This window comes from Lepisma saccharinum, chromosome 2, assembly GCF_977018435.1.
Source record: "Lepisma saccharinum chromosome 2, izLepSacc3.1, whole genome shotgun sequence".
NCBI classification, from domain to species: domain Eukaryota; kingdom Metazoa; phylum Arthropoda; class Insecta; order Zygentoma; family Lepismatidae; genus Lepisma; species Lepisma saccharinum.
In genome coordinates this window covers 5,272,580-5,295,719 of record NC_139230.1, presented here as the reverse complement: position 1 = coordinate 5,295,719, position 23,140 = coordinate 5,272,580, and the positions used below count along the sequence as shown (strand labels likewise).

Below are 23,140 nucleotides of genomic sequence, written 5' to 3'. Positions count from 1 at the left end.
GTAGAATGCATACAAATTTTGGAGAGTGAAATACATGTGCTGGAAATTTCAGTTATTTACTGCTTGATCATTTGGGTGTATTTTGTTGCTACATTTATTTCAATTTACTTAAAGCAATTTAAAAATTTCAGGTCTGTCTAACATGATGATGGATGGAGAATTTCTGCGTACAAGCTGTGGTTCCCCTAATTATGCTGCACCAGAAGTTATATCAGGCAAACTATATGCAGGCCCTGAAGTAGATATGTGGTCATGCGGTGTAATATTGTATGCCCTCCTTTGTGGAACACTGCCATTTGATGATGAACATGTACCTACACTGTTCAGAAAGATAAAATGTAAGCAATGATCATATAGTATTAATTATGTATAATACTAGAGTGAGTTAATTTAATATTCTACCAAGACGCTTGAGTATATCACCATAAGTAAGGAGGGTTCAATTTGCACCACTTAACTGTTTACAGATGCGACCTTTCTTGCACTGTAAACCCTCGCAGAATGGATGGTGTTTAAGTACACACTTTTGAAACTTTCAGGCATGCACAAAAAATGTAGGACTGTTTATTGTAGTTTTTATTTGGGGGGTCTTCCAGAGAGCAAATTTTGACATCCTACCTCCCTCCAAGCTCAGTTAAAAGATGATAAAGAAGAAAGGAAACTTCACAAAGTTTCCCTTTCAATGATTTATGTGCCACAATGAAACAAAGTGAATATAAAAGTTTTAGAATGTGGCACTATTATGTACCTTGAATCATGCAAAGTATTTGAAAATAATTTGAAACTTAATTTTAAAATATAAAGTTGTGTCATGCTATACTAGAAGAGCATAGTAGCCACTTGCAGGTAGAAAATTCACAAACATTGGTCATAGCACCTAAGAGATATAAACTAGGCTTTTGAATTTCTCTAGGAAAGTACCCCAAAGGACCGACCATCCTTTGAGAAAATGTTACTTATGTCTACATTTTTTTGAAAAAAAAAATTAGGAGATTCCAAATTGAGCTTGACATGGCTGCCTACACCCATCCCCCATCCCACTTTCTTTGTCTTAGAGAGATTAGGAAACACATTTCCCCAAACATAAAAGAGAGAAAAGTACAGTGCTTTTCACGGCCGAGTTGTCCATTGAATGGTGGTTCGAGTGCAGGGCAGTGAGAGTGTATCTGCTGGCATTTAGAGCCACAGCTTTACACTGAACTTGGCACTGGATGCTTCAGTATCCACATCGCTCATGTCCAGTTTGCTTGTGTTTGTGAAGTTTTAAGGTGTTATCAAGTGTTTTAGATTGTTTTGTTTTAGTTTATGTATTACTGGTGCTTTCCTGCAGTCTAATAATGCCATGCTATATGTAAAATTTTAAACAACGAATTTTTACGTATGACTCTTACATCATTATGGCTTCTTGTGGGAGAGTTAGAAGGTATTTTGTAGCAGAATTTCCAGATGTTCCTGTTTTACACAGTGAAAGTATTCGAAAACTTGTGAACAAATTTAGGGAAAGAGGGTCTGTTCTTGATAAGAAGTGAAGGGTGAAATGGCATGTACTTACTACAGAGAAACTAGACAACGTTGGAGCACAATTGGAACATACTCCTCAACAATTCAACAACAACAAGGTCCCTTGCACAAGAAAGAGACGTATCCATGATGTCTGCATGGCAAACTACCAACCTTTTAAACTTGAAGCCCTACATTAGAAGTTTGCCAGCAGATGTGCTCTTACTGCCTGGCATGGTAACTGCTGCTCCACGGACAACTTGACCATGAAAGGCACTGTAGAAATGATCTCTCACATTTTCTCTATTGAAAACATGCAGAACTGTCGGCAGAAAGAGTGCAAAAGGGGGAAAAAAGGAATAAAGAAAGACTGAGGCTGCATTAAAATTTCATTTTCTTAATTAATCTAGGGTATTTAATTACAGGGTGGACATTCACCTCCATGCATAGATGTGAGCCAATTGTCCATCAAGAAAATGAATATATACACAAGCAACCTCCCGACCTCCCACCTTTGAAAAATAAGCCCAAAATAGCTTGTTTGAGGCAACATGTCTTATATTTGTGGTGAAATGACAGGTAAAATGGGAGATAACATTTCAAAATTTAGACATTGGAGTGTTCCAGAATGCCCTTCTTCCCACTCAGGAGGTGAAGGAGTGAAATGGGATAATAGGTATAACTATCAAATAGTCGTCGTCATCATCATCCTCTGCAGTTTCCTGCCTCTGGCTGGGTCGGCATAGAAGTCAAGCCTCTCCATTTTTTCCTGGTCTTCCACCACTATCTGCTCTTTCCACAGACACCTTGGTCTCCTCTTTGGCCTTACTCCCTCTCCTTGTGCATTGTAAGATCTTACTGGCAGTCTTTCTGCATCCATCCTCTTCATGTGTCCAAACCATCTCATCTTTGCCTGATCTATCCTGTCCTGAAGCTTCACCACCCCCACTGTCTGTCAGATCTCCTCATTCCTTATTCTATCCCTTCTAGTCTTCCCCCAATATAATCCTTAAAAATTTTATCTCCACTGCCTGCATCAAATAGTAAGTGTTCCAAATCAACACACTTCAAATTCAAAATGTAAGAATTGAGCTAAAAGCAGCTAGAAACAGCTTGTTTACAGGCAAAATTCTGTTAAAATTATGAAGACAACAGCTTATTTTTGTGACTCGGCAAAAGAAGAGCCACCTTCCCTTTTAATATCTACTAGTATGTAAGATGTAATGTCATGTTTTGAAATAAATCAACATTAATGCTATAATCTGTGCTTTATTAAAATATTTTTATAATTTTGCAGCTGGCGTGTTTCCTATCCCAGATTATTTGAATAGATCAGTTGTGAGTCTCTTGTGTCACATGCTTCAAGTAGATCCCATGAAGAGAGCCACAATAGAAGACATAAAGTAAGTGTTTACTTGGTTAGCTTTACCTGTCCAAAAATAATTCTGATTTTTACGTAGTGTTAATTTAATTTGTGTTCATTGTTAATTGTTGGGTATGTTCTAATCTAAGTAAAAACATTCACAGACAAAGTAATTACTTTGTACCATGATCAATTAAAGAAGTAGAGGCACAAACTGAATGTGATTATCTGTCAGGATAATTGAAGATGCTAGATGTAAGATGGCAGCCAGCAGTAGAAAGCTGTTACATCGAGCTCTGAATTTGATCGCCTTTTCTGTGATCTCGGTGTATTTCTTTGTTGTGATACTTTGCACGAGTGTTAGACTATTACTTGTGAACAGTGTGAACAAAAAAAATGACAGACTTCATGAGTGGAAGTGCAGTGAGAGATGTTTTGTTGTTCCAGTGGCAGGCATCTTCCCGATGCTCTTCTCTGCCTGCCAAGGGATACACAGGCAGCCAAGGTAAGCATCCTCCTCACCGGCTCTTGAACTTTCTTTTCCTTGTGCTGTTGTGTGGGGACGTTAAGCTGAACCCAGGCCCCAGGCTGATGGAAAACAAGTTTAGTGTGTACTATCACAATGCCCAGATTATCAAAAATAAGCTCTTTAACTGCACTATAGAAATGGGAAATTTTATGGAACAAGATTGGATCCCCCGGGAGCTTACTATTAGAAAGTACATGGAGTGGTGCCCACGGAACCCCGAACTGGCTAACGGCTCCAAATGCGGAAGAAGATGGATGGATGGTCATCTCAACGGCGGCGGAGGCAGAAAACCTAGATGAGTAACACTTCTCTAAAAAACCTTGGTCCATCTGGCTCCGGATGGTAGCACCTTGTAAGGGCCCCTAGCCAGGGTAACAGCGAAGACCCCAACGGCAGATGCGGTGGAGAAGGAATGCTTTGGTACAGCGCAGATGACGGAAGGGGCACTACATTTACAAGTAGTTAAAATTGGGAAAACCACTGTCGAGTGGCAAGGAGGGATTCTCAGAAGACTAGGGGAGAAAACCCCAACAGAAAACCAGCCATGGCCTTGAGGATGAAAGGACTAAACAACCAAAAGGCCCCCTATCGCTGGGCTAATCACACACATAGGGGTAGATGATGATTCAGAGAATGCTTCGGAAACCCCGGACAGATCTCAAAAAGACGACAATGCAAGAATAAGGAAACGAGAATTGGAACCTGGAATATCAAAACATTAAATGGTAAAGAAGTAGAAGTAATTAAGGAAATGGAAAGATACAAAATAAAAATACTTGGAATAAGCGAAGTAAACAAGAAAAGAAATGAGGAAAAAATGTTTGAAGGAGGAAATATATTGAGATATTCAGGAGTACTAGTTGGAAACAGAGCAAAAGAGGGAGTAGGAATTATAGTGACAGAAGAAATAGACAGACGAGTAATCAGCTCGGATCCAGTAAATTCAAGAATAACTCTAGACATAGACTTAGAAGAAAAGATTACACTGATTCAAGTATATGCACCAACCGAAGATGCTAATGTGAGAGACAAGAAAGAATTCTTCACAGAATTACAATCAAAAGTGGAAAAAGCAGAAAGAGGAGGAAGAAAAATTATAATTATGGGTGACTTAAATGGAAGAGTGGGAAATGGTCACTTGAGTGGATTCGGAACACAGGAAAGTATGGAGGAGAAATTATTAAAAACTGAAATAGACAGCGAATCATAGATTTTTGCATAGAGAACACAGTGCTGATAGGAAACCTACAAACCTAAAACAATACATCAAGTAACATTTGAAGGTGAAGGAAGAAATGCTAAAAGCATCATAGATTATATAATATACCCACAACAAATAAGACAACATATCCGAGACGTAAAGGTAATAAGAGGAGCAGAACTGGGAACCGATCACAGTCTGCTGGTAGCAGAAACACTGTTTTACACAGGGATGCACAAGGAAAATAAAATGACCTATTACAAAATAAAAACAGAAGAGTTGAAGAAAAAAGAGAAAAAACAAGAAAATCAGAATAAAGTAGGTGAACGACTAAACCAAGAATCATTTGAAGATGAAGATATAGAGGAAATGTGGCAAGAAATCAAAGATATAATACTCAAGTCAGTGGAAGAGGTATGTGGGAAGAAAAGAGTAAATACAGGAAGGAAACGAACCAGATGGTGGAATGAAGAGGTGAAAAAGGCAGTACAGGAGAAGAAAAGCATGGAAAAAATATATCAATACAAGAGATGAAAACCAATTAGATTATTTAGAAAAAAGAAACACAGCTAAAGGAATAGTGAGAGAAGCAAAGAGGAAAACATGGGAAGAATTTGGAGAAGTGGAATCACAATACAAAGAGAGTAAGATAGGATTTTGGTGCATAATAAAAGGAATAAGAGGAAAAGGTGGAAGAAGAGTAAGAAGTGTAAGAAACAAAGTAAATATTCTGGAAACGCAAATTGTAAATGTGTTGAAAACATGGAAAGAATGCTTCAAAAGTAAATTTAAAAATGAAGAAGTCAAGGAACAGCAGACGGGAGGATTGGAAAACATAATAGACAGAAAACAGGAAGGAGTAGAAGAATACAAGAGCAGGATAAGGAAGATGAGATTTAGATAGATCTAGTAAAGGAAATCGATATAGGAGAAGTATATGAAGCAGTGAAAAGAGTAAGAAATGGAAAGGCAGCAGGAATAGATGAAATAGCTCCAGAATATACCTAGTCTTACCATAAATACTGTCCCAAAGTTGTAAGTAAATAGACACAAAATGGTGAGAGATATTGTAATATCAGAATAACATGAGGTGCATGGATGCATTATGAACCAAAATCACAAATAATTATTCGAAATGGCCACCTTTAGCACTGACATACTTCTGAAGTCTTCGTGGCCACGCATCAATTGAATTACGCAACACATCAAGTGGAAACTCCGCAACTGCCTTCAGAAGAGATCGACCGCTTTAAACTTTCAATATTGGGATGTCTCTTCTTCCAAGCCATCTCCTGAAGCTTGGACCACAATTTGTAGTACAAAAGGTATAGGTCCGGACTTGCAGAAGGCCAATCTGAAGTGGAAATGAAGTTTGGAACATTTGCTATGAGGGCACGCTCCATTTCTGTGAAAAAGGGGTAAAAACATCAGCCAAAGTGTACCAGCAGACAGTGCTTGAGAAACGATGCAAGAATCTTACAGACACCATCTTCCATGGAGAGAACTGGAGCTTCCAGCAGGACTCAGCCCCAGCACACAAAGCACGCACCACCCAGCAGTGGTTGGAGGCAAATGTTCCTGACTTCATATCCACGTCAGATTGTCCCTCTGCCAGTCCAGACTTAAACCCTTTGGACTACAAATTGTGGTCCAAGCTTCAGGAGATTGCTTGCAAGAAGAGACATCCCAATATTGACAGTTTAAAGCGGTCTCTTCAGAAGACAGCTGCGGAGTTTCCACTTGATGTGTTGCGTAATTCCATTGATGCGTGGCCACGAAGACTTCAGAAGTTTGTCAGTGCTAAAGGTGGCCATTTCGAATAATTATTTGTGATTTTGGTTCTTAATGCGTCCATGCACCTCATGTTATTCTGATATTACAATATCTATCACCATTTTGTGTCTATTTACTTACAACTTTGGGACAGTATTTATGGTAAGACTAGGTATAAAATAGGGATGGGCTGATATGAAATTTTGGCTGATACCAATAAAGTACCGATATAAAATTTACCTATACCGATAACCGATATTATACTGATCCGATATAAAATTAGAAATGGTTCTTGAAGAACCTGAAATGTTCATTGATCTCCTTAATAAATGTGTGTTTCATGGTGACTGCAGTGCAAAAGAAGTTGCATGTTTAGACATTTACTTTTTTATAAAGAAGGGCATGGAGATTATCCATTAAAATTACAACAAAATGGCAGAATTTTGCACTAAATTATCAGATATTTATCGATATATCGGATCGGTAAAATAATCGGTAATTTTACCGATAAACCGATACACCGATATGCCTATATCGTCAGATACCGATAGAATACCAATTAATCGGTCCCATTCCTAATATAAAATATGGAGGAAATACACTCTTGGAGGCAATGACTAAACTGTATCAGAAGATCTGGAGAGAAGAAAAGTTACCAGTTGAATGGGAAAAGAACATTATCATACCACTGTATAAGAAAGGAGATGCACACAACTGTGAGAACTATCATGCACTATGTCTATCCATCGTGGCACTTAAGGTGTACTCAAGAATATTGGAAGTAAGGCTAAGAAAAGAGATAGAAAAGGATATGGAAGAAGAACAGGCTGCCTTTCGTTCTGGGAGACAAACACAAGATCACATATATTCCATCTGAACAATATGTGATAAATACGTAGAAAAAGGAAAAAAGATGAACGTAGCATTTTTAGATCTAAAGGCTGCTTTTGACTATGTACACGGAGAAGAAATATAGGCAATATTAGAGAATAGAAAAATTCCAGTAAAAGAAGTAAGAAAAATAACGACAGTTGAGATGAAATGCTTCCGTAGAATAGTTGGTAAAACGAGAAGAGATAGGGTACGTAATGAAAGAATCAGAGAAGAATTAAATCAGAAGCCAATAGAAGAAAAATGTGACACAAAGACAATTAAAATGGTTTGGACATGTGGTAAGAATGGACGAAGATAGAAAAGCAAAACAATTTATGGATGCTAGAACAGAGGGAAGGAGAACAAGAGGTAGACCTGGAAGACATTTGAAGAAGGAATAGAAGAAATAGGACAAAAGAAAGGAAAAGGAATAAGAGAATTGAAGAGAATGGCAAAGAAACGGGATAGATGGAAGGAGTGGATAGAGGCAACCCCGACACTATGAGGCGAAAGGGGAAGAAGAAGAAAAAGACTGCATTGCAATAACTGAAACGTGGCTCAATGACAATGTACTGGATTGTGAACTGCCATTTTCAAAATAGTTGACTATCTTCTTGAAAGACAGAGGATCAAGGGGTGGGGGAGTGATGCTTTGTGTAAACAACAAATGGAAAAGTGTGGTTCAAAGTGATCTGGATCATAATTGTGAAATTCTGTGGGTGGAGGTGCTTCTCGGCAAGAAAAGCAAACTATTCATCGGTTGTTTTTACAGCCCACACAAAACTTGCCCCGCAGCAGTTCTGGAGGCCTGTTACGATTCTGTTCTGTCGGCATCCTCTATGGGGGATGTAATTCTTTTTGGAGACTTTAATCTCTCAATTACATGGACAGACTCCAAGCACGGCTTTGCAAAAGACAAGAACAACACGTACTTTATGAATCACTTCATACACGGCCTCGGACTTCAACAGCACAATATGTACAATACACATAAAGACAATAACCTTGACTACATTGTCTCCTCACTCCCTTCAACGCACATCACGCCTTCGAGAAACCTCATTCCTTCAGACCACGAATCACTGGATGCTGAATTCTGGTTCCCTGACCACCTGAAGAGTCGACAACCTCCCACCCCTGGACAGTAATACCTTGTTTGGCGCAAAGCACCCCGGGGCGACATCCGTTTGGTGCTGGATTCCATCCCCTGGACAATACTGGAAAGTGGAAGTGTGTTTGAAGCGTGTGACGTTTTGACAGATGTGATTCACACAGTGATAAAAGACTGTGTGTCACCCAAGAAAAATAAATATTGCAAATTCCCTTCTTGGTTTGACCATGAACTTCTACTTGCCCTTCGCAACCGGAAGAAGGCCTGGGATATGTGGAAAAAATTTCCTAATGGAAACACATGAAAAACTTTCACGGATTTACGATGCCACTCTAAACATCTGCAGAAAATTAAATACATTATCTCAAGGAGGCATAATTCTCGTATACCATTCAAAGTTAAACACGACTCAGTATACGCAGAGGGCCCTGACAGAGCGGATCTTTTCAACTCCTATTTCACTAAAAATACAGTGTCAAATACACCACCTTCTACTCTTCCCAACCTCACCCAAGTTTGCTGTCACTTTCTTCCATCTCTCTCTACGTCTCCAGAAGACGTGCAATACGTGATGAAATCACTTCTATTTTCTTCAAAAACACTTCTTCTCTCTCTATCGCCTTCTCCATTTTATTAAACAGGTGCTTCAATAAGGGTACAGTCCCAGATTCATGGAAAAATGCTAATGTGGTGCCATTATACAAATCTGGAGACATGGGTGCCGTTGCTTCTTACAGACCAATCTCTCTCTTATCACCACTTTCTATCGCCTGTGAAGAGATAATAAAAGACCGACTCTACAAATTTACTTCTCCATACATAAATACAGCACAGCATGGCTTACCAGGCAGCTCCTGCTTAACTAATTTGAGCATTTTACTATCTGACGCTATCCACTCCATATCTGAAAACTCCCAACTAGATGTAATATATATCTTGATTTTTCGAAAGCTTTTGGCTCCATAAACCACAATTACGTGCTACATAAATTATCTCATCGATTCAATATTCATGGAAAATTTCTCTCTCTGCTCAAACATTACCTCCAAAATAGAAAATACAAAAAGTTGTACTTTCCGGAATCTCCTCTTCTTATCAAGCTGTTTCTTCTGGTGTGCCCCAATGCAGTGTTCTTGGACCTCTCCTCTTCATCCTGTATCTTAATGAACTTCCAGAATATCTTTCCGACTCTTGTATAAACCTACTTTTGTTTGCCGACGATTGCAAAATTTACAGTAAAATATCAAATTTCAGTGATGTGGCACTTCTGCAAAAGAATTTAGACTCCCTGATAAAGTGGTGCAAAATATGGAACTTGAAACTTAACCCTCAAAAATGTACTACAATGACGTTCTCCTTAATGAAAAACACTAGGGATGTGCGGAAGCCGATTACAGATGTATGAAAATCGGCAGAAATTGACATATCGGCATCAACAAAAATCCGATATTTAAACCGGTACAGATAATACTAGAGTTTTTTACCTTCTAATAAGTTTTATATTTTAATTTTGTAAGATTTATTGAAAATTAGGTTATGATTCTTTATCATTGTAGAGTTATTGTAATAAAATTATTGCAAACTCTCATTCAGAGGATCAACCTACCTCAAAATCAGAAATAAAACAGTACATTGCTGAACAGACATATTCACATGAGCAGGATCAGCTGTTGTATCGGAAATTCAAAAGTGAGTATCCAAACCTGAAGCAAGTGGTGAGAAAATACTTGGGCATACCTGCTGCATAAGTATTCAGTGTTGATGGACAGATTTGCGATAAGAGAAGAAGTAGGTTACTTCCAGAAGTCCTTCCAAAACTAGTCTTTCTGAAGTTGAATCTGCCAGCATTAAATTTACAACATTAAGAACAGGAATTCATTTTGTATTTCAAGGAACTGTTTGTGTACTAATGTTAAATCTTTTGAGAATCTATGTTGTTCTTAAAGGTTCACATAACCACTTTTTGTAGATGCAAATGTACATTTGCATCTCTTGAGAATATATATGCATATACATATGATATGCAATAGCAAATTTATTTTTGTCATTCTGAAAATAACATCCCATTTCTGTTGAATAATCTTATGTATCGGAATCTGTTAAATATCGACATTGGTATCGGTTCCAAAAATTATTGGTGAATACGTCGGCATCGGTAAATTTTCAGCTTCATCACATCCCTAAAAAACACAATAAACTCAAAATACTACATACATAATAATTGTGTACAAAGAGTGGCAACACAGAAGGACCTGGGAGTCATATTTGATGAGAAACTATCCTTTTTCTGAACACATCTCCACAGTCGCGAAGGGTTCCATGCGTATGCTGAGTCTAGTCTGCCATTTTACCAAAATGAACAACCTGTCTGCGCTCAGCATTATTTACAAATCTTTCGTTTCACCTAAAATTGAATACTGTTCTCCGGTCTGGTCTATGGCATGCCCTTCAAATTTAGATAGACTAAATTCTGTTTTAAATTTCTTCCTGGCCATTGTTCGTTACCGAATTCCATCCACTAAGCACCTACAAAAGCCTTTTCTTCTGAAAATTTTAAATATCCAACCACCTTACAAGAGACATAAATTGGCAGACCATGTATTCCTTCATAAAATAGTTAATGGTACCATCAGAAGTGATCGCCTTCTTCTGGAAATTAACTTTCAAGTTCCATTTCGCAAAACAAGAAGCACTCAACTTTTCGCTTCTCAGAAGCCAAGGTTAAGCCTCATCCAGCGTTCCTTGCTCTACAGACTACCCAGCCAATTCAACATGTTAACAGGTCAAATAGACATTTTTGATAATCAGGCACGTTTTAAATGGATATTGTATAAAAATGTACAAGGGTCTTTATATGATGTAATTTTTGGTTATTTTATTTTTGTTGTTATTTTTATTGTTCTTTTTCTACTGTTATACATTCCAATGTAAGATGGCTAATGCTGTATTTGGAATTCTTGTTAAATAAATAAATAAAAATTGATGCTACCACATTATGCCATTGAGTAGAGTGAATATGAGGGCAGGTTGAAAAATTTGTGGTCTTCGTGGGTTCGAGCAAACAGATACACAAACTAGTATCATCAATTAAATGTTCATAATATATGAACCTACCTTGCAAAATCATGTCCGGATAAAATAACGAACTTTTTTTCTGGCTCTAAATCAAGAATGTCAGCACAGATTCCAGGCATTATTAAATTTAAACAGTGTACCTTCATCAAGTATCCCTTGCTGAAGGAGATCTGCAACAACCTGACCATGAAATTGGGGGACAAGGTATCATCATATACCACTGTGAAAAATGGGCAGGGAATTTCAAATGTGGGCAATTTGGGCTGAAGGATGAGCAAAGATAAGGCTAACCTATTTCTGTGACCACACCAGAGATGATTGATGCCATCCACAGGGTAGGATGATTCTTGACTATCACCGAATTCCACTCCAACTGATGGAGGAGAAACTGCACATAGCCATGAATGGCTGTGGAAGGTTATTCATGAGAACTTGGGCATGAGGAAAGTTGGGGCAAAATGGATTCCCAAAATTTTGAATGCTGATGTGGAACATGGAAAGGTGGAGAAGTTCAAGGAAGTTTTGGCCCGATTTCAAGTAGGTGGCTCCAGTTTTGTGCAATGACTGGTAATGGTGGATGAAATGTGATTGTATTGCTATGATCCCATGAAAAACATCAGTCCGCATAATGGCACAACAGTGATTTTCCACACCCAAAGAAGGCAAGGGTACAGTGGTCCACTGCAAAAGTTCTGGGTATAGCCATGTGGGACTTTGAGAGCATCCTGCTGGTCGATTACCTCCAATGTGGTGCAAACATCAATGCCACGTATTATATCTCACTTCTGGACAAATGGACAAACTGAGCAGCTGTGGTTCACGATACAGGAGCATCCCCCATAATTCCCAGACTTGGCACCATGAGACTATTATCTCTTTTCCAAATTAGAAATGATTCTGAGGGGTACAAATTTTCATGGCACAGATGCCATCATTAATCACACAGAGGCTTGATTTGCAGAGCAGTCTTTGGACTTCTAATTGCAATGTCTGCAAGCATTGCAGCAGTAATGTAATAAGTGCATTGCATGAGGAGGAGAATATGTTGAATAAAACCACCAAGCACTGTTGTCCATATCGACGTCTTATTGGGGAGAATGCAAATTTATCAGCCTTCTCTTGTATCTAGCTCAAGTCATTCTGAAATACATGGTCAGACTTTGAAACAAACTAATATTTTTGAAGTGAATAATAAAATCTACAAATCATCATCATTACAGTCCTTAAGTATGTGCCTGGAGGATGCTTCAAAAATTTTAAATTCAATTTTAAAAAGTAAGACAATGTAAGTCGTTTGCTGTTAATATGATGCAATATAATTTTCTAATCTCATAGAAGACTAATAGTAACTTTAGAGCCTGAAGCCTCTAGTGGGTGATGGTCTTGATATTTTATTCCACTACAAACATATTTTGAAACTAATTTATATTCATATTTTTAAAGTGTTAGTGAAATTTTGTGAATATGTTGTTCAGAACTTGAAATTCTGCTATGTTTCAGGAAACATGAATGGTTTCAGAAAGAATTGCCAGCCTATCTGTTTCCATCTCCAGTTGAACAAGATGCTTCGGTGATCGATACAGATGCAGTGAATGAAGTTTGTGAGGTCAGTTTCGCATGGGATGCATAAACATTTGGAGAATAATAGAGCAATAGGTTGACAAGTTCTGATGCCATGTTAGGTCTTCACTTGCAGAGTAGGGTAGAATTGTTGATGCTCGAGTTGACAGTACATAGCAATTGAAATTGATTAATTGATTTGGTTTATTTTACTTTGCTCTTCTGCCTCTTCTCGGCTAATCGTGAAGATGAGAATGAGTGATGATATGGTGAAATTTATGAAGAGAGACTCACAAAGTCACAAAGACATAAAGTTGGGTAAGAATATAATCTTCCTTTTAGTGGGAAATTGTCTTTGTTCCTAAAGATATAAAATTAGGATCTAGGTTGTGTTTCATTGTAAATTCTTTTTAACACTGAGCTCTTTATATTTGTGTATGCTCTTTTTTTTTTACGTATCTTGGTTATTCAAGAAGACTTAGATGGGCAGGCCATGTGGCACAAATGGGAGAGGAAGGAAGAGTTTACAGGATTCTTGTTGGGAAATCTGATGGTAAGAGACCTGTAGGAAGGCCAAGACAAAGATGGAGGGATAACATTGAGATGGACCTGAAGGATATCGGTAAGGATGGAAAAGGTTGGATTGATCTTGCTCAGGATAGGGACAAGTGGAAGGTTTATGTTGCTGCAGCCATAAACCTTAGTGTTTAAGAATGCTAGAGAGTTATAAATATGGAGAAACTAGTACTCACTTTACATCCTTGAAGATGGAACACATGTATTCATATGTGCAGAAGCACAGGAGCATTTTTTCCATGCAGATTGTATGACTCGCCAATACGAGGGTCACTATTTATATTTTGAGCCTTGGCAACACTGATTGAAGTTAGGCGCGGTTTGACATTTGCACGGAATCATATGGCATTATTGACCATAACGTACTTCAAATGTTTTGTCAATAACTTCATTTGTGTTGTTTATGTTGCCTTGGAGATTGCGCGACAACAATAAAATGGAATTAACTCGTGAACATTTTTGTGCTATGATTTTTTACAATTTTCGACGTGGATTATCAAGACAAGAGTGCATCGATCAACTTACTTCCACATTTGGCGATGAAGCCCCATCCCTTGCCACTTTGAAACGCTGGTATAATGAATTTAATCGTGGCCGCCATTCGCTCACCGACGAGATTCGTGAAGGTCGTCCAAAATCAGTTGTTGTTCAAGAAAACATTGATGCTGTGCAAAACCTAATACTGCAAGATCGTCATGTGACATACTGTGAGATTGAGGCAACCATAGGCATTAGTTCCACCAGCTATATAAAATATTACATGATCATTTAGCTGTGAGAAAGGTATGTTCTCGTTGGATCCCACACAATTTGACAAAAACTCAAAAAGAAGCTCCCGTCAATTGGTGCAAACAAATGCTCAATAAATACAATTGTGGTGCTTCAAAACACGTATATAAGATTGTAACAGGTGATGAATCATGGATATATGCATATGAGCTGGAACGTAAACAGCAGTCGACTGTATGAGTGTTTCAAGATGAACCCAATCCAACAAAAGTTGTTCGCGCTCGAAGCACATCGAAACAAATGGTCGCCTGTTTTTTCGGGAAAACTGGTCATGTGACAACTGTGCCTTTAGAGGAATGTAGAACGGTCAACTCTGAATGGTACACAACAATTTGTTTGCCAGAGGTCTTCTTTCAAATACGAAAAACAAACAAACGCCGTCGGATCATTCTTCATCAAGACAATGCCAGCTGTCACACATCTCGTCTAACAACCAACTTTATGAACAGTCAAAAAATCGAATTGATGGGTCATCTGCCGTACAGTCCTGATTTGGCACCCAATGACTTCTTCTTGTTCCCGAATGTCAAGAATAAATTGCGTGGACAACGATTTTCGTCGGTGGAAGATGCCGTTGATGCGTTCAAAAACCATATTATGGATGTGTCTCAAGAAGATTGGAAAAACTGCTTTGACAAATGGTTCGAACGAATGCAAAAGTGTATTGACCATAAAGGAGAATACTTTGAAAAACAATAAAGCAGTTTTCAATGCCAAATTCCTGTTTTTTCATTGTTAGGCTCAAAATATAAATAGTGACCCTCGTATTGCATTATTAGTAAAATAGTGCCGAGTGTTTCAGCTGCAATATTTTGCTGATGTACGCTCATAGTATATTAATGTTGAGGGTGGAGGTGGTGTCCCTCCCCATGGCATCTAAGACTAACAAGAAGTCACCAATTAACATAATAGTAACTGGCTATCTCCTTTTTCTTTTCTCTTAACATGTAAAATTAAGCAATCACTTCTGAAGATAAAGTTCAAAAATAATAATAAACATCCAATGAACATAGAGGGTGACAAGTAAAAAGTGATCAGATCCCTGCTCCCATCACCAGTGCATCACGTGTGTGTACAGTATTATCAGCACTGGAAAACATGAAGCAATAATCCCACTTTCCCCTTTTTTTCTGTAACAAACACACTGTTGATAAAAAGGGAAATTTATAGAACTTCTGTGTTACACTTTGCTTTGAGGATTACAAAATTAGAACACAAAACCATGAGTTAAGGTGAGCATGTTAAAACTGTAGATGCTGTGCCCACCTCCTCTGCTTGGCCATGGCACAATATTAATACAATTATACAAAGGTCACTACAAAAGTTTTCAGATACATAATAATTAAGAAAGATCAAATCATTTTCATTATTTCTCAATGTACTCGCCACAACATTCTATGCACCTTTACATTCTTGTAAACCATTTTTGAAAACAGTTTTTCCACTCATTTTACATTCATATTTACTATGTGCGAATTACTCACAAGATTAACAATATAAATTACAATTTTACTTACGTTTTTTGCGAGTATAATATGTTTTCTTCAATTACAACATTTTGAGAGATAACTTCTTTCTTCTTCAGGTTTCGGTGTTTTATAAGCAATTCATAAAGTCATAGTTTCACAAAAATATTTCTTCCATAGTCATCAGGATTAAGGGTTAGGTGAAATGCGAGCGGGGAAAAAGTATAGGAAGATCGATTATGCAGTGAAAAGTTACATGCTTTAAAGCCAACGTTTACCAAAGTTAAAACCTATAATACAAACTTATTTGTTCTCCTGTATGAATTTTTAAAAACTGTAAAAACCTTTAAAATTCTAAAAACCGTTCAGTATTTCAGTCAAGTTGTCTGCAACGAGCTTGCCTTGTGAATGTGGAAGCAGTCGAACCGGCTGTCTTTTGTTCATAATTTCTCCTCCCTCCCCTCCTGATTACGTCATATCTAGTTCAAAATCTTGCTCTTTCGAAGCCTCATGCAAAACTTCTGGGGTGACATGGAATCCAAGGCTCTTATATTCTTTCTTATCCCATTTTTTAAACATTCCTGTCCAAACTTCATGTATATTCCCATCATCCCTATTTAATTTGTTCTCTCTTTCTTTACAAATATATGATTCCATGTCACCCCAGAAGTTTTGCGCGAGGCTTCGAAAGAGCAAGATTTTGAACTAGATATGATGTAATCAGGAGGGGAGGGAGGAGAAATGATGAACAAAAGACAGCCAGTTCGATTGTTTCCACATTTGCAAGGGAAGCTCGTTGCAGACAACTTGACTGAAATACTGAACGGTTTTTAGAATTTTAGAGGTTTTTACAGTCTTTAAAAATTCATACAGGAGGACAAATAAGTTTGTAATATAGGTTTTAACTTTGATAAACGATGGCTTTAAAGCATGTAAATTTTCAGTGCTTAATCGATCTTCCTATACTTTTTTCTGCTCGCATTTTACCTAATAATCCTGATGACTATGGAAGAAATATTTTGATGAAGCTATGACTTTTATTAAATGCTTATAAAACACCGAAACCTGAAGAAGAGAGAAGTTATCTCTCGAAATGTCGTAATTGAAGAAAACGTACTATACTCGCAAAAAACGTAAGTAAAATTGTAATTTATATTGTCCACTCATTTTCATGGAGTGCTGTACGTTCACATCATAGGCGTGAACAGCTTTGTCAGGGCTGAAGACCCTTCCTCCACGCATGCGATTGTTTATTGTAGGGAACAGGAAATAATCACATGAAGCCAGGTCAGGACTGTAAGGTGGATGAGTCATAGGTTTAACCTCTGTAGACTCCAGGAACTGAGTGGTGATGTTGGCTCTGTGGGCTGAAGCGTTGTCATGGTGCAAGTGGATCCGTCACAGTCCTGTCCTTGGTTGCTGTTTTTGAAGCTTCTCTAAAACTTTTGGTAGGAAAACTGTTGTGTACCACTGAACAGTAACATTCTTTTGATCCTCCAAAGGAACAGATGTGACATGACCGCTTTTGGAGAGGAAAGTTGCCACCAATTTCTTTCTGGCACTTCGTGGCTGCTTCACGTTTGTTGGTGGAATGTAATCGCGAAAAATCTCTTATTCTCTGGATCAAACTGGTAAATCCAGATTTCATCACCAGTAATGATATCAGAAACACTTGTAGAGTTGCCTCCGTTGAATCTGGCCAGCATATTTTGCTCATCTGTCAATGTGTGAAGCATCCATCGGGATGCTGGTGGAGGCACATAGTGGTTCGGATCCAACGATAAACTGTAAGTCCAGTTCCAATTAGCCTTACTGTGCATAAAGTGAACTTAAAACACCAATTCAATCAATCCATCGGGATGCAACTTTCCTGACTCGTAAGTAATCATGCAGGATCGTGGACACTGCTGGCGATTCAATCTGTAGTGCCACTTCAATGTCCTTAAATGTCACTCGCTTGTTTTTGCAAACCATTTTTTCCACAGGCAATGGTTTCCACAGTCACCGCGGTTGCCAGATGTCCACTCCTCTCCTTGTCTTCCAATGAGTTTCGACCTCTGTTATTATTTTTTTGTCCTTATGTTCTATAAAAACGTTCCAATGTAAAATGGCTAACGCTGTATTTGGAATCTTCTATTAAATAAATAAATCATTGAAAAATTGTTGCACAGGAAGGAGCAAGGTCTCCGAAAGCCTGTTGCAATCTCTCAAAGCCCTGAGACTTGTTTCACCCACTTTTAAAATCATAGAAAATCATCGCACTATAGTGCTCTCTTCCCAGCTCCATACTGCAGATGACTGATGCCATGGGAATGGAAAGAAACCAAACCATCCGAGCAACAGTTATAAGCCAAGAAGGCTGAAACTTGCACGGGTGAATGAGCAAAGATGATGTTGCTGACCGTATTTCTTGGAAGCGAAACAATGAACTCATAGTGACCCTTGTAAAAAAAAATAATGCCTAACTTTCATTACGCTACTTCCCAACTCTACCTAAGTGAGACTATAAATAGAAACAACAGTGAACAATAGTGCTACACTTCTAAATTATATGGCAGTGATTGTTCAGTGATCATGTAAGTTAAGTGCACATAGAAAAGGATGAGAGAGGTGAAATAAGAGTTTCAAATTATACCCCCCTGGAGACGTAAGACTTCAATAGTAATACAGACATAAGACTTAAATAGTAATGAAGCATATTGTATACCAGGAATCTGTGATTTGTTGTGAGAGTGCTTATATTTTAGTGTATTGGTTCTCAACCTTTTTCAGTCTGGGACCCACCTTGAAGGATATTACACTTCATGGGACCCATAAGCATGGGTGCTGGGAAATTACTTGTGGGGGTGTGTGCCCAATTTATAATCATATTGTTGCTAAGATGGAGTACTGTAAGAAGCTTTCTTTTATGCTTGCTTATACAAATTACACATACTTCATTCTACAAAAGTAAATATGTAATTTAAAAGATTAATTTACTCTAGTCCAACATCAAACAAATCACAATGCAGAAATTGAAAACTTTTTTTTTTTACTCACTGAAGTAATTTGATAGTTGGGATTGCAATTTCTGCATAAGCTAGAGTATGTGGTGTTCAATGGTGGTTAACTTGAGTCATAAATCTGAGTGCACATCAAGTCTATTTCTGTACTTGCTTGACACTTAAATTAGAAATAAAGAACCGTTTTCACACAAATATGAAGTGGAGAACTGCATGAGCAACTTTAATGCCTCATCCGAATGGCAGTCGGAAATATCAAGTGACACCTTAAGTCGACATGTATGTGACACACACACCGAAACGAAAATGACAGATATCCGATTCCCTTGGGTTAAACATTAGTGGTAAAAAGCAATGGTAGAGCACGAATAACAGAAATGTAGTTTAGACTACGTACAACACAGGTTAAATTAAAATTGTTAAAACAATATATATATATATATATATCTTAGTAATTTAAATGCAATATGTTTTTTAGACACGGTAAATAAATTTTTGAACCCGACTTCGCGACCCACCAAATGCCCCCTTGTGACCCAGCAGTGGGTCACTCCCCACAGGTTGAGAAACGATGTTTTAGTGGTTTACATCTTACTCAAGCACATCCAGATTTGATTTATTTCTGTGCATAAAGTGGACTTTAATGCAAACATTGCTTTTAAGAGCAGAAAATGCACACACAATGCATGTGCGTGCTACATTTACATTTATAATATCATATATTGTGACCACCTGACCCCGGCTTTCAAGGACCTAGGCTGGTTCGACCTTTCCACTCATCGCCGCTTCCACGCTCTTACACCGCTCTACAAAATAGTAAACTCATGAGAGCCCTCCTACCTACTGTCTCGATTTCAACCCATACTCCTACCTACTGTCTCGATTTCAACCCGTAAGTGCAGCACACACCTTTGCCACCCATTCGAGAGACAACTCTCTGCTGGCCATCTCCTCCCACAAGACAACGTTTTATGGAAATTCCTTAATGGTCACTGCTACCAGAATGGAACGACCTCCCACCAGTACTGAAAACAGGGAAATAAAATTAAACCTTCGTGTAAACTTGTAGGACCAACACCCACCGACTTTTTCTGTAATTTGAGTTTGTTTGTTGTGTGTGTGTTTATGTTTTACGTGTATTTTTTTTTACGTGTTTATCTTTTATTTTCTCTTGTTTTCTTTTTTTGGTATCTTAATGTTCTTAGTTGTTATATATTTCATTTTTTGATATCTTAATGTTTTTAGTTTTTATATATTTCACAAACATTTAGATATAAAAGTCAATTTATAAAATGTAAAGTAGAGATGGTTAAGTGGAAGAAAAGGCTTGTGCCTTAACTTCGCCATCCAAGACAAGGAATAAATAAATAAATAAAAAATGATCAATTAAAATATGTTTCTGAGCCAGATGTGCTAGCAAGTATATACTGTAAATGCATATCTACAGTGAGGTATATTATAATTGATAAATGTTTGTGTATATATTTATTCACAGTGATTAATTAGAATGCAATGATATATACCAATGTAGTGAAGTTAGATATATTATTAATTATCTGCAATGTCGGTTATCTGCATACTCAAAAAAAACAAGAGCAGCAAAAAAAAAGGCAATCAAATCTGTTCCAAAAAAAAATTCTGATTATTTTTCTGCATAAATAACTCGGTACAGGTACAGTACTGTAATTTAGGCACATACTGTATGTATATTACAAGTATTTTCTCATGTCTTGTGTTTTCTTGTACTGTATACGTATGTAGTACTGTGTACCGTATGTATAAAATAAACTTGTACTGTACGTGCTTTTCTTTGTTAAATAAACACATGTTTGATTATCCGCGAAAATCGTTATCTGCATAACCTTCGGTCCCAATTAATGTGGATAAACGATATTCTACTGTATACTGAATAACATGTTACTTACAAAAGTTTCATTATTTTCAGAAATTTGGAGTGAAAGAACAAGAAGTCCACAGTGCTTTACTCAGTGGAGATCCACATGATCAGCTTGCCATTGCATATCATTTAATTATTGATAACAAGAGAATTGCAGATGAAGCTGCTAAGGCAGAATTAAAAGACTTTTATGTGGCTAGCAGTCCTCCACCAGTGTCTTTCAGTCCCAGTGAGCTAAATCCCAGTCCTATTAGGCCTCATCCTGAGAGAATTGCACGTACGTAATGAAAATCGCTACTTTGTTATTATTTTTTGTTTTTAAAATAATTAAGTGAATGGCGTATAAATACTAGGGATATGACAAAGCCAATTACCGATGTATGAATATTGGCTGAAATTGACATATCGGAATCAGCATCGGTAAAAATCTGATATTTAAACCAGTACTGATACGTTCATCTATTGGAATGTTTTGTGTTACAGCAAAGTGGTGTCATTCTGGCGGCAATCGAGTTCACACCTAACATCACACGGGAGTTGAATCATTGGTATTTTTTCTGCGAGAACTAGTAGAAGATAACTTCCTAAAAAATTGTTGCCATATTAGAAACTTGTCACGAACAGATGCTAGTGACTCCTGGGCCCTGTGCATAACATGTATATATCAATAGGTGTACATACAAATTACAATACTACCACGAGTTTGTTAACATACAGGCAATAAAAATTGTGAACTTCATTAAGAAATGCTTCTGCAGTGTTTTTCTTCACATTCTACTGGAACGTTTTGCATCACCAAGCAAAGTGGTGCCATTCTGGGGATGATCAAGTGCGCACTTCCCATCACATGGGAGCTGATACATCAGTATTTTTTGCATGAGAAATAACAGATGCTAGTGACTCCTGGTTACTGCACGTAACACATATATATCAGCAGGCTTAAATGCAAATTATGCCCACTGATTTTTCAATCTTCGCAGGAAAACATCATAAACATCTTCGTTAAAAATTTCTTTTCGCAGTGTACAACATTTATTATCAGGTGTTTCTACTTTCTTTTTTATAATCTTTATAAACTTCATTTTCAAAAGTTCCTTCAAGAAAGTACCTTTTTCTGTGTGGAATTTTTAATATACAATGGAAAAATTAACTCCATCTGGAATCCTGTACTATGAAAAATGCTATACACCCTCCCAAGCAACCCCTTCCAACCACCCATCCCATGGAAACCATTAATGCCAAATTAAAGAAACACCTCAGACCATGAAGGCAGTTGACTTTTGAAATTAATAGGTTGAAAGAAGTTAAACTAGCAACATGGTTGTATTGTTTTTGGTGGAGAACAATATTTTTTTATTGTGTTCTTAATTTTAATTGCAATTTTTTTTGCATGTAGAATAGTACACAATATTAAATACTATGTGTTATGAATTTTTACATTTATTTCCAGCTTTGCGAGATAGAGTAATAATGGGTTCCAATAGTGGAGGAATTAGTGAACGTCCAGCACGAGGAACTCCAGTGAAAAGAGCAAAGTGGCACTTGGGTGAGTTTTAATTTATCTAGTTCTATAATTGCATTATTTAATCAGACAATATGGGAATATATAACTGCATATACACAAGAATATAATATTTTGGTGTCTCCTGGAATGTTTATATATACTAAGGATGGACAGATTTATCGGTACTCTTATCGGTTTATCGGTAAAATTACAAATTATTTTACCAATCCATAAATATATTATAATTTAATGCAACAGTCTGCCGTTCTGTTATATTTTTTGTGGATAATCTCATGCCCTACTTTTTAAAAAAGTAAATGTCTAAATATGCAACTTCTTTTGCACTGCAGTCATCTGGAAACAAACATGTATTAAGGAGTTCAATGAACTATTCAGGATCTTCAAGGACCATTTGGAATTTTATATCAGATCTGTGGAATATTGATTATTGCTATTAGTATTGGTAAATTTTATATCAGTACTTTATCGGTATCGGTCAAAATTTCATACCAACACATCCCTAATGTATACTAGAGATGGACCAGATTAATCAATACTCCATAGGTATCATTCAATATGGACATATCAATGTAAAATTACTGATAACTGATCCAATATATCTATAAACAGCCTTAAGTTAGTGCAAAATTGTACAATATTGTTAGCCCGACCCTGTGGCCGAGTGGTTAGCACATCGTGCTGCGATGCCAAGGGTCCCGGGTTCGAATCCCGGTCAGGCTTGGTTGTTTGTGAATGTCCATTCATCAATTTCATCATTTCATCACTCATCCCCATCTTTGCAAATTAGCCAAGAGGCACAAGAGGCACAAAACTAAATCAATCAAAATCAATCAATACAATATTGTTACTATTTTTGTAAAATTAATGTCAGAATATGCAGATACTGTTTCTAAGGCAAAA

The 23,140-nt window shown here is 37.4% G+C and overlaps 1 protein-coding gene across 1 annotated transcript in view; it reads left to right on the top strand.

Annotated features, from left to right (window-relative positions):
• The window catches only part of AMPKalpha (AMP-activated protein kinase alpha subunit), a 65,982-nt gene that overhangs the window by 25,253 nt on the left and 17,589 nt on the right, over positions 1 to 23,140 (top strand). Inside the window, exons 5-9 of the mRNA XM_083116973.1 lie at positions 132 to 338; positions 2,798 to 2,903; positions 12,926 to 13,031; positions 20,764 to 20,992; positions 22,166 to 22,261. Coding sequence (XP_082973099.1) covers positions 132 to 338; positions 2,798 to 2,903; positions 12,926 to 13,031; positions 20,764 to 20,992; positions 22,166 to 22,261 — 744 coding nt within the window. The remainder of the gene's footprint in view (positions 1 to 131; positions 339 to 2,797; positions 2,904 to 12,925; positions 13,032 to 20,763; positions 20,993 to 22,165; positions 22,262 to 23,140) is intronic.